This window comes from Pygocentrus nattereri, chromosome 16 (genome assembly GCF_015220715.1).
Source record: "Pygocentrus nattereri isolate fPygNat1 chromosome 16, fPygNat1.pri, whole genome shotgun sequence".
Classification (NCBI taxonomy): Eukaryota; Metazoa; Chordata; class Actinopteri; order Characiformes; family Serrasalmidae; genus Pygocentrus; species Pygocentrus nattereri.
In genome coordinates, this window is record NC_051226.1 from 14,194,362 (window position 1) to 14,207,482 (window position 13,121).

The window sequence follows — 13,121 nt, forward strand, 5'->3', positions numbered from 1 at the left end:
TGCCTCTCAAGTCAAAGAGAAGGAAAAATCACATACAAATTCCCCAGAATGTGCAGTTAGTTACAGACATGCCAATAAGAAAAAAGACTGTTACTGAAAATTACCGTGAAAGTTAAATAAAGCCCAAATATTCAGAAACATTCAGGAACGTGATGGCTGTCACTGATGTCAGGACACAAAATGAGCTCATGAACAATCATCAAGTGTAACCATTCTGTATGATTATTAACCCTTGTGTGGCATTCAGGTCTGTCGGACCCATTTTCAAGGTTTACCAAAAAAAAAAGAAAAAGAAAAAAAAGATGCAATTATTATTTATTATTTCAACCTCAGATTCATTGTCTTTTGCTCATTTTCTGTGAAGAACATATAAAATAACACATTTTCAGTGACTTCACACTATTCACCCCCTACGCATTTATATTACACATGTGGTGTTGGGTGAACCTGCAGGGAATAAAAGTGTGTAGGTGTTGTGTCCTTCACTCTGTTCTCCTCCTACATGGCCTGCTGTTAGTGTGTGTCTGTGTGAGTGCATGTGTTTGTATATGTGTGCGTGTGTGTGAGGGTGGACAACATGGACAGGCTGCTGACTGGCTACAGCTGCTAAAGGAGAACCCTACGCTGGCCACAAACATCTGGTATTTTTTACATAAATTGTTATGGCTGCATTGGTTTAAAAAAACAATAATGTGGTGGGTCCACCAGAACACTGAGTAACAAACACATCAACACCACACAAGGGTTAAGCTGTATGCACCCAAAAATGGATGGAAGAGAGATGGAAGAATATATGTTCATGGATCTCTGATTCACTTTCACTGCAAACCCAAACTTCACCAGTGGTGTACAGTAAACTGAATGTACAACAAACAAGCGACTGTTTCAGTATTTCAATTTTGATTCAGAAAAACACAAAATTATATTATATAATTTATATATAAAATGTAGGGCTGATTTATACCCACATTCTTCTTTGCACTAGAGCCCAGTTTTCTAAATAGTGTCCTCAGGTTAGTATCTAAACCATCACAACTCCAGACTCAGACGTCTATAGCCTGTTGCTCATTTCTACAACCCCAATTTTCACAATTTTGAAATGTTAAAATGTCCCCCAGCTAGTAAGGCTTGCAGAATTCAATGTGGGATACATACTATAAACTTTTAAAAATTTCTTGTTAAAATCACAGAGAACATTTTATTTACTGTAAAAATCAACAACTTTTTTCAAGAGTCACCATTACTTTAGATGTGGAATGTATGTTGGGTGGGTGACGTCAAATGGTTGCACTGGAGGCAAAGGCAGTTTCATGGCCAGCAGATGGGGCTCAAAATAGGAAAAAATATTATGCACTGCTATATTGATTATATACATTACTCTAAACAGTTGTCTCCTCGTAAATATCGGTGTAAAGCCAGCAATGGATTTTAATTAGCTTTTAAACACAGCAATGGATTTTAATTAGCTTTTAAACACAGCAATGGATTTTAATTAGAGATGGGCGATATCAGTAATTTTCTCTTTAATCTGATACCATGTAACACCAAGTCTAATATCCTGATACCAATACTGGTCCTTTTAAAAAGGGGAGATTGTTTGTGATTTGATGAGTAAAAAGTGGGCAGTAAAAAAGGTTTTGCATTAGAATGAAATAAACCACCACATAAACTGTCTATTTAGAGAAATAATTCAGAATGATCTGCCATTATAGAGCATTCAGTGTGTCTCAGATATGTCAGCGTGGGTCAGTAGCAGAGTGAAGGAAAGGCAGGTCCTATCCTACACATTTATTTGCTCTTTGCATTTTTTTCTTTTTCACCATCTGTTTAATGATAGCAATGTGTATTTATTTTAATATTTAAAAAAAACATCTAGTATCGATGCTGACATTCTCAAGCAGTATCAGTATTTCAACTTTAATCCGCCCAACCCTAATTTAACACTTTCGGTTACCAAGTATAATTACATTCATAATTGCATTAAAAATTCCATCTATAACGTGTGGGTTCATGCATCAAAAATAGTCACAATTCATTTTTATATGACAAATTTCTTTCTGTGAATTAAACAGGCTGTTTGTCACTGTGCCTTTCAGACTGATATATGTAAATGAGCTCTATTCTGACAGGTTGCCCTGTATTGTACCTTACTCAAAAAACAGTCTGGGCTGAAACACTAATTATAACTTCATCCCAGATGTGCAAGGATTAAATGTGCTAATTAGAAGGAGCTGGTTTTAGTGACACAAAAACAATTCTTTAAAAACAGTCTGTAGCATAAACAGTTTTTGGAGCTTATCTTCCATATATAGGCTGCAGGGACTGTGGAGTGAACTTTTTTTTTCTTCTTTTGTTTTAACTACATCAAACTCGTTTTCAAGAAAGAGGAGGTGAGGAAACTCCATGAAATTGTTTTCCATGAAATTGGCCCTTTAGTATTGTGACATGCACCCATCTCTTGAGGCCCAATGACAGCTGCAAGAGCTGGTGGGAAGGTGGGGCCCGATTTCTGAACACTGCCGAGAAATACGACTGGCGGTGGGAGGAGGACGTCAGCCGCTAGAGACAAGACGACGATGACGGACGCGAGAGGCAGGGAGTGGGATGCGAGTCCTGAACTCTGCTGCCCCGCCTCCTGTTCCACAGTGACGCCCTTCACTACACCTCATGTTCGGCAGCTGAGCTATGGAGCAGGGGTGGTGGCGGGAGGGCAGAGTTTTTTTTTCCCTCTCGACTCAGATGCCTTTAATGAGAGCCAGCTGAGGCTGACGTGGCTGGCACCATGAGCACCTTTAAAAAAGAGCAAAGAGGGAACAGAGAGGGAGAGAGGAGGGCGAGCAGTAGTAGCAGAGTCAAAACGAAAAGCTGAAAAGATTGAGTGAGAAAAGGACTGAAAAAAGTAGTTTGAAGCCACTGAAAAGTGGGCTGCATAAGCTTTGGTTGCTTGGTTTGTTCGGTCTTTGTTTCGTGTGAAAATTAAAGTTACATGGCTAGTGCAATCCTGAACCCTGCCTCTAGCACCCTTCATGAGGCCATGGTAGCACAGGGTGTGCTACAAATATATCATTATTATCATTATTATTATTATTATTATTATTATTAAGGACTTATTAACCTCTGAGTTGAGTCATATTTATTAAGGAGCACTTTAAATGTGACTCTCCAGGACTGAGCTGAACTACACCTGCTCACGTTCTCGTCTTATCTTCTTGCTTCTCCCATTGCACAAAACTTACGACAGTTTATTTACGCATTTACTGCACATAAATAGTCAAGTATGCACTGATTTCTCTTACCATTGTCATGATACAGGGAGCTTTGTTTTAATGGCAGGGACATTGGTTTCCGTGGAGATGGCACCTCAATCTTCATGAGCTTGTCACAGCACTGTTTCCACTGGCCTGAGCAAAGAAAACAACCTGTCAATTCTTGGCTCAGTCTACTTTCAATGCCTGGGTACACTTCTACGAGGAATTCCTCTAGATTTTCCAAATTTCATTCAGAGTGGTTTAGTGTGAAATGCTCCATTCCAAAGAAACGAATGAAGTGGGTCTGAATACTGCCTGATGTCAAACACATTTTTACGATACTTTTGAGGCAAAGTTCTGGCATAAAAGAGGTACACACATTCCCCAAAGAAAATGCATTTTTTTAGATTCACACTTTTACTGTCATCAACATTACATACAAAAGAAGACACAAGTAGGTTGAGTAGAGGTTCAGGATTTGTGCTTTAGACAATGTGATCACTCCTTCCTATCATTGCCACTGTAAGCTTCTCTACAATGAACCACTTCACATCAAACCTCTCTGAATGACTTTGTTTACATCTAACCACTGAATAATGCAGAAATCTTCATGAATTCCCCCTTTAACAAAAAGATTTCTAAGAAAAAAAAACAACTGCAAGAGAACCTTTACATAATGTGAAGGTTCTTTAAACTCTGAAAAGGTTCTTCACACTTCCTCTTCTTATTTACAAAAAAGGCTCCTTATAGCACCCTCCAATAACAGGTTCTTTGGGGAACCAATAGTGGTTCACATTTAAGTACCTTTATTTTGAAGGGTGTGAACTGTGGATATGCTGGAGCTGCAGCATACTGTTTGAATGAAAAAAAAAAGTTTGCACAGTCAGATGCAAAAGTTTGGTCACCACTGGTCCCATTTTAATACACAGTTAATGTTTATATGCTAAATGTAACATATTGTGAAACTCTAAAAACAACAAATGTGGCTTTTTTTCAATAAATAAACAAATTCTGCTCTAGAATCACTTAGAAGCTCAACAAAACATGTAATCTGCCTGGGAGGTGTGCAAACGTCAGTGCATGACTATATATTTAACTGAGAGGAAGTAATGCATGTGTCACATGCAACATAAAACACTCAAAACCTGACACCTATCATTGGGCATCACTCCAGGCCTGATCTGCACTGCAATAAATGTTTGACAAGGAGACTGTAAATCACAGCCTTAGACAGAACACATTTCTGAGAGACTGTGTACTGTGTGTTTGTCTTATATGTGAAAGAAAGAAATGTAGTGTATTTAAAACCTCCTCTGAATGTCTGAAGAACAGACTGGCTAATATTTAACAACTAGTCTCAATTACTTGATGTTGCAGCAGGTTTTTCAACCTTCCCTCCACAAAGCATACCAGACATACATCACAATGACAAACAAGATCCAGAAGAGAACACAGCATAAAATAAAAACAGTCTAGCTGAGGGGATAACTGAGACAGCCGGTTACTATAAAAGCACAATGACCTATTGTTCTGCAGCACCCAGCAAAATTCCAAAGTGTTATGAAATAACATAAGTGGTATTAATAGCTGGATGCAATGGTGCAATTGTGTGTTTGACTTATGTAAAATGAATAAATAGGCAATTAGTTTAGCTAAATTAGGCTTGCAGTTATACAGTCCACTGTGCCCAGTTTTGCTCTCCAATAACTGCAGCGTTAGAGTGTGGCTCACTTACAGACACAACTTTAGGTAATGAATATTTACAAGCTGAATAGAAAAAATTAAAGATGTATGCTACTACTCAAAAGTGTGGAACCAACATTCAAAGTTTTATTCCACTACAAATCCAGTAATTTGTATGAAGCTTTAAAAAACAAATGAAGAAATGTTAGATTCATACACAAATGAACAGAGCTGTAGATGACTCTAAAATTAAAGAAAAAGCTGTAAATAAAGTTATTATATCAGCATTATTTTAATTTTCTATTCTTATTAACCTGTTTCACCTTGAGATGCACTACAGTCCCCAGCATGCACTGCAACATGGCGTGTGTTCTGACCAAATTACCCCAATAAAAATGTATTGTGTTGTGTAATGATTTCTGAATAAGTATTTCATGTCTATTTTACTGTTGCTGTTTTGGTGTATTTTGAACAAACAATGGCCCATTCAGGTACTGGCAAAATGTAAAGTAAAAATGAAATAAAACACAGCTGGCCCACTGATTTGCTGAGATTTTTTAATACAGCCCTTTTAGTGGTTGAGTTTGACACCCCTGCCTTATAACATCATGAGTGGGTGGGGCTAAACTGCTGTAGCCTGAATAGAAAGACATACGTAAACTATTGCTAAATGACATGACATTCAAAATAAGCTTCTGCAGCTTAGCTTCCACACTATGGACTGTATGGACTGGGGAGTGAACAGTGTTTTGAAACATGCCACATCAAACCATTTTGTTGGGGCCTATAAGAAGTTTAAAAAAGCTCAAAAATATAAGATAACAACTTAAAATACCTTCTGGTGCCTAATTTATAGCATTTAAATTGACAAAGTACATGTTACTACTGAATAACATAACAACCACTAATAAGACAAGTGATTCCAAACTGAATTTTAGTGTATGAAGGAGAATGCAGCATACACATATATGGCTACAGGCAGAACATTCTTTTTTCACAAAAGCAAAAGAATTGGTCTCCTCCCTAGTCTGTCAACTTCCTTCAGGTCAGAACAATGTATGTATTGTATCCTCTGGGGATGTTTCAGAAGGTGTGGTGAATGTGTGTATATATGTATATACATATAGTGTTGTGAAGTATGAGTCATTCTGGGTGCGTATTTATGTGAAGTATAACTTACGTACCACACAGGTGCATTTTTTACTTCCATAGCCACAGACTGTAGTGCATTTGTTTCTCTGCACACTTTGTTAACCCCCTTTCACCCTGTTCTTCAATGCCCAATACTACCACAGAGCAGGTATTATTTGTGTGGTGGATCATTCTCAGCAGTGCAGTGACACTGATTTGGTGGTGGTGTGTTAGTGTGCGTTGCGCTGGTATGAGTGGATCAGACACAGAAAGTGTTACTATACACTTTATATATCTATAACATAAGAATAACTCCACCAGTTAGCAATGACGTCCTTGCAGTTACTGAATAATAAGCCTTAGTATGTAATTTTAAGGCATCTCAGTGTCACTGCTGGGCCTGTGACGTCCTTTGACCACTGATAAAGGACTAGAGAATGACTAACACAAACTGCAGCAGCAGAAGAGCTACCGATTCTGACTTTACATCTACAATTTCGATTGACAAGGTAGAAGTGTTTAATAGAGGGGACATTGAGTGTTCTCATCTACTTGTACCAGCACAACACACACTAACACACAACCACCACATCAGTGTTACTTCAGTGCTGTGAATGATCTACCACCCAAATAGTACCTGCTCTGTGGTGGTGCTGACCACTGAAAAACAGGGTAAAAGGGGGTAAACAATGTATGAGAAACAGACGGACTACAGTCTGTAATTGTACAACTACAAAGTGCACCTATATAGTAAGTGGAGCTGATAAAATGGACATTGAGTGTAGAAAGGAGGTGGTCATAATGAAGTGCTAAATGGGAGATATGCAAATCTGCATACACAGCAGTAGCTTTTGTATTTGAGAAAAAAACTGTGATGCTAAATGTTTTGCTTTATATTCTGTATGTGGGTCATTCTGTATATTAAAGTGGTAAACGGGGTATGAATGCTGTAATGAAATATAATTCAAGTGTAAAGCATAATCTGCTATAACAACATAAGGAAAGTTGAAAGTCCTGAAATATGAGCTTTTCTAAAGTACAGTCCACTTGCAATTTAATTTCAACATCTCATTGTAACATTGAAAATTACAATTATTACACCAATATTTTATTTCAATATCAAAATCACATTACTGACAATCTTTTGTGACACATGACGCTGTATTTTAGCTAAATTAATCAGAAAAATATAGAGATATAGGGGGGCAGTCGTGGGCTGGAGGTTAGGGAGCTGGCCCTGTGACCGGAAGGTTGCCGGTTTGATCCCCAGGGCCGACAGTCCATGACTGAGGTGTCCTTGAGCAAGACGCCTAACCCCGAACTGCTCCCCGGGCGCCGTGGATAGGGCTGCCCACCGCTCCGGGCAAGTGTGCTCACTGCCCCCTAGTGTGTGTGTGTGTTCACTAGTGTGTATGTGGTGTTTCACTTCATGGATGGGTTAAATGCGGAGGTGGAATTTCCCCGTTTGTGGGATCAAAAAAGTATCACTTATATCCATACAAAAACAATTCAAAAAGGCCTTACTGTTTTTAAAATAATATTTTATGTTCCTGTAACGTACTTAATATACTTAAATTAACACATAAGAGACAATAATTGCATTATATTTTTACAATGTAAAAAACAAGCACCAAATTGTTGCATAAAAACAACATTTCAGCATCTACAAAGACAGATAATCGTTTTTGTTTTTTAATTTAGGCACAGAGCAATATACTGCTTTGACATTCTGTGGTTTGTTCTTGCTTCAAGCTCATTTTCATGGCTTCACAATGGAAGAATGACACATATCAGGTATACGCAATGATAATATATATAACCCTTTAAACTATTAGGCCACAATTAACTGTCACATGTACACATTAAAAACGGCACTTTGCAAAAGTCACTATGCTGAAGTAACTATATTTCAGTGAAAGCATGTGTAGTCTAAGCATTTTGTTATTCTTTATTTTGAAATATTCATAAAACAGCTTTAAGTAATTCCTTGACATTGCTAGATAGTCTTTATGGTGTTCTAGGTAGTTGCAATGGTAGTTCACTTGGTTGCTAGGTGGTTACTATGGTGTGCCAGTTGGCTGCTAGGGTGCTGCTAAAAGACATGATATTAATTAGATTAAGATTAAGTGACACTTATTAGTCCCACAACAGCGAAATTTCTCCTCCGCATTTAACCCATCCGTGAAGCAAAACACCACATACATACACACTAGTGAGCACACACACACTAGGGAGCAGTGAGACTGACACCTCAACGTAAATAAACGTAACTTATTATTATTATTATGGTGACTGCTGACCTAACCTGGCTTTAATGCAGAGGGAGCCAGTTTCTCGCTCATCCAGTTGTGTTTTGTCATGTGCTGCTACTGACTGACTGGGCGCTGCACTTACCCATTTCCAAGTTCCGCCCTTCACGTTCCGCCAACATTACATTATAAATTAAAATTTTGAAAATTGATTTTTTACATTTGTGAATTGATTCAGAATCGTTCACGTCTGCATCACAATGTATCCAAGAATCATTTTCTCCTGCACCCCTAGTGTACATAGTTCCAGCATCTATTTCTGTGTATTCAGAAGCATCAATATATAACATATAGTCCAAAAGCAATGTAAATGACGTAGTTCAAAATAATGCAGACTCATCTTGAACCAGGTCACATTATTCATGATTCACCAATACTGCTAGCTTTATTACAGTATGTAATATAATCACAATACTAGCCTGACTGGACTGCCTTGGCCTTAGTTAAAGTTATAAACCTTATAGTCTTGAGTTTTTTAAATCCCTGACTTTCTAACTGAAGATTATTAATTGCTGTAATAAAGAATATGATGGAGAAAGGAAGTCATGAGAATGAGCTTCCCACAGCACCCCATATGGTGTGGACACTGTGGGCTTTCAGCGAAACATCCTCATAACCCAAAACTGGAAAATGCAGCCCAGCACAGGCTGTGCACAAGATATCTGAATTTCTTACCACCCATCAGAATTTCTTCCATAAGCTGTCATACCTTCACCTCAACATACTGTAAGCAAAGTTTCCTATAAGGCAATGCATTGCTGGAGGACAAATGTATGCATATTTTGTGTACACTAACAAAAATTGTTTGTCAGTTCATATTTAAAAAAAATGACAATGTGGTATCAGGAAATTTAATTCAGTTTACACGAACAAAAGCAATATTTTATGCCAATTCAAACTTCAACAAAACTTCAAAGCAACTGTCCCACTTACTACAGTGTACTAGGCTTGTAATACAACAACGTAACAAAGGTAACAAAATTGTACTGATTTTGGACAGGGATGAGAATTTAACAACCCTGTTCCCCCTAAAACTACAGATAAAACATATAACAAGTCATAAATATCTTACTCCTCCATACCCAGTCAAACCCAACCCAAACAGAAGACAGATAAAAAAGTAGAATAATAAGTAGATCATTGAAAACTAAGCAAACAAACAAACAAATAAAAAAAACTGTACATCAGATGAGGTTATAAATAAAGTTTGGCTGCCTCCAGGGATATTTATTTATGAACTTAATGGGGACAAAGGAATGTCTAAGATGGCACTCATCTAATTGGAAGCAGAAGTGGTGTCAACATGCAAGTTGTTGGGTTGAAGTATTTGAGTGAGTGAGTCAGTCAGTCAGTCACTCACTCACTCACATTTAACAAGACTGTCCACAAGGGGAGCTACAGGCCTTCTAGTAACTAGAGTGAAAACCTTGTTTCAGCTGAAATGGCTGAGTCTACTGAGCACTGTGGACACAAAAGACAATTTCCAAACTATAGTTATGTGGCATGCGCCTGTCCTCCGATGACGGCTGTGAGAGCTGGCAGATAGGGGCCCAAACCTTCCACCTGGGGAGAGGAGAACTTTGAGTGAATGGGGGACAGCGTGCGAGTCCCAGGCCCTGCCTCCTGGGCTCTGCCTCCAGCTCAGCAGCTCAGCCGCTGGGGTTAAATGTAAGGCAAACCAAAATATCTTCGCTTTGGGACTGGAGACAGTGCCCAAGAAGTGGTGCTTGGGGCTTGTGCGTTGTCCACCACTTACTTGCAGTTCTCCTCTCCCTGCAAGGACAGTTCATGCCCTGCGTTCCTGCTGTCTCTTGTGGTCATCATCAGGGCCCGAGGGGCGGGTGCATGCCATAAGCTACTAAACCCGTATCCCTTTAGCAAAACATTACATGTGTATGTGCATTTTAGGAGCTGCTATCTAAAAGAAACAGACAGAGGTCACATAAAGCAATTCTTTACATCTCATTCAACAACAAGGTCCCAGGGTCAATATGTCAGTTTTGCAAATTCCATGAAACCTAGAAAAATTTAAGCTAGGTAGATTTTAGGTATGCGACTGATGGTATTTGCCATTTAAACCATTAATAATGAAATATGTGCTACCTGTCTGCTCACATTTTCTCAGCTAACGTGTCTATTGGAGTTCCAAGGACAACAGGGTATCTCTATAAGGTTAACGTGCTAACTGACTGAAAGCCGGGCAGACGACTGAAATACTGAATAAAAGTACACCTTCCATTAAGTTGATTACCAAGAAAATGTATAATTTAAAGCAAAATACGTTTACATAAACAAGCACTTTCCTGCAGCTTCTTACAAATACCTCATATGCTCCTCCCCACAACCTGTAGAGAATATATAATGAAACTAAACATTCTTAAAAATTTCTAAATAGAGAGGATATAATCAGACTGTGATAAGATGCATGATGCATTATTTCTAAGGAAACATTGTCAAAAATTTTGTCACAAATTTGTATGACAGATATCTTCTAAAATCTTTTTAGAAAGATTTTCACATCTTTAATATGTTAAAATACTGCAAAACCATGTTCAATTGTACTATTCTTTCAAAAAACTAGATATTATAATTTTCACAGGCAATGTATGAACTGAGTCCTACTAGAGATGGATTAATTTTTCCCAGATTAGGTTGTGTAATGTACTTTGATGGGGCTTGACTGGCTACTTGGTTTAAGTTTAAGTATCTGTGAAATTTCCACAAATTTCCAGATACTGTCAGACTATAAAAAGTACACACACTGCAGATTCCTACTGGATTAAAATCACTCCACAATTATTACTGTCAGACGTGGGGGGACCATGTGGGCCCACCACCCACAAGGTCCAGCATGGGGGAGTGGTGCAGTGCTGCACAGGCAGTGGGAGATTGCAGGGGGGCCCTTGGCAGCCTAGGCCCTTCCGGCAGAAACTGGCTCTTGGCACGTGGAATGTAACCTCACTAGGGGGAAGGAGCCGGAGCTTGTGCGGGTGGTTGGTAGGGGTTGGTCCCTCTCTTACTCAGGGGTTGCACAGGGTGAGAGGCGCCGGGCATGAGTGGGGATACTCATGAGTCCCCAGCTGGCGGCTGTGCAGTTGGAGTTTGTCCGAGGAGGAGTTTGTGGACGAGAGGGTCGCCTCAATGCGAATTAAAATCGCAGAGAGGAAAGCCCTGACTGTTGTGTGTGCTTATGCCCAAACAACAGGTCCGAGTATTCTGCTTTCTTGGAGCAAGTGGGCGGGATTCTGGAAAGGGTCCCGCCTACAGACTCCATAGTCTTACTGGGGGACTTCAATGCTCATGTTGACAATGACTGGGAGACCTGGAGAGGTGTGATTGGGAAGAACGGTCTGCCCAATCTAAACCCAAATGGTAAATTTTTATTGGACTTCTGTGCCAGGCATGGACTGTCCATAACAAACACCAAGTTTGAAACACAAGGATGTTCATAAGTGTACATGGTACCAGAGCTCCTTGGGTCAGAGGTCAATGATCGACTTTGTTGTCATTTCATCTGAATTGGAACCATATGTTCTGGACACTTGGGTAAAGAGAGGTGCTGAGCTGTCAACTGATCACCATCTGGTGGTGAGCTGGATCAGATGGCAAGGAAAACTGATGGTCAGACCCGGTAGGCCCAAGCGAATAGTGAGGGTGTGCTGGGAACAACTGTCGGAGGCCCCTGTTCAGAATGATTTCAACTCCCCCCTCCAGGAAAGCTTTTCTCATGTCCCGGGGGAGGTAGGGGACATGGAGTCTGAATGGACCCTGTTCAAAACCTCCATTGTGGAAGCTACCAGGCATAGCTGTGGCCAAAAGCTTGTGGGTGCCCGACGGGGTGGTAACCCAAGAACCCACTGTTGGACACCAGTGGTGAGGGAGGCTGTCAAGCTGAAGAAAGAGGCCTTTAGGGACTGGATGGCCCAAAGGACTCCCGACTCAGCAGAGAGGTACCTCCAGGCAAAAAAGGTGACAGCTGCAATGGTGGCAGAAGCAAAATCCAGGGCGTGGGAGGAGTTTGGCGAAACCATGGAAAAAGACTTTCAGTTGGCTTCAAGGAGGTTCTGTCCAAACTCTGACTTCAAATGAGGATATTGTCAGTCGGTAGAAGGAGCACTTTATCACAGGAGTCAGGACCGGAGGCCTCTGGCATGTCAAGCTCCATTTCCCTGGTGGAGGTCACTGAGGTAGGTGGCAAGCTCTACAGTGGCAAGGCACCGGGGGTGGATGAGATTCGTCCGGAGATGCTTAAGGCTCTGGATATTGTGGGGTTGTCATGGCTGACGTGCCTCTGCAATATTGCATGGACCTCAGGAACAGTACCCTTGGACTGGCACACTGGGGTGGTGGTCCCCATTTTTAAAAAAGCGGGACCGGATGGTGTGTGCCAACTATTGCGGTATCACACTGCTCAGCCTCCCTGGGAAAGTCTATGCCAAGGTGCTGGAAAGGAGACTCCGACTGATAGTTGAACCTCAGATTGAGGAGGAACAGTGTGGATTCCATCCTGGCCGTAGAACAATGGACCAGCTTTTCACCATCTCGCGGATTGAAAGGGCATGGGAGTTTGCCAACCCAGTCTATATGTGCTTTGTGGATTTGGAGAAGGCTTACACCCGGGTTCCCTGAGATATCTTGTGGGAGGTCCTCTGGGAGTATGGGGTACCGGGGCTACTATTCCGGGCCATTTGATCTCTGTACTCCCAGAGTGAGAGCTGTGTTTGTATACTCAGCATTAAGTCGCACCCTT

General features: G+C 40.4%; 1 protein-coding gene across 2 annotated transcripts in view; it reads right to left on the bottom strand.

Annotated features, from left to right (window-relative positions):
- The window catches only part of rtkn2b (rhotekin 2b), a 134,095-nt gene that overhangs the window by 36,471 nt on the left and 84,503 nt on the right, over positions 1-13,121 (bottom strand). The window contains exons 11-12 of one of the 2 annotated variants that reach the window (XM_017686603.2): positions 3,297-3,401; positions 1,595-2,790 (exon numbers count right to left, since the gene is read on the bottom strand). In XM_017686603.2, coding sequence (XP_017542092.1) covers positions 2,684-2,790; positions 3,297-3,401 — 212 coding nt within the window. In that variant the 3' untranslated portion in view covers positions 1,595-2,683. Of the gene's footprint in view, positions 1-1,594; positions 2,791-3,296; positions 3,402-13,121 lie in introns of those variants that run through there. The other variant, XM_017686602.2, reaches the window with a different exon arrangement.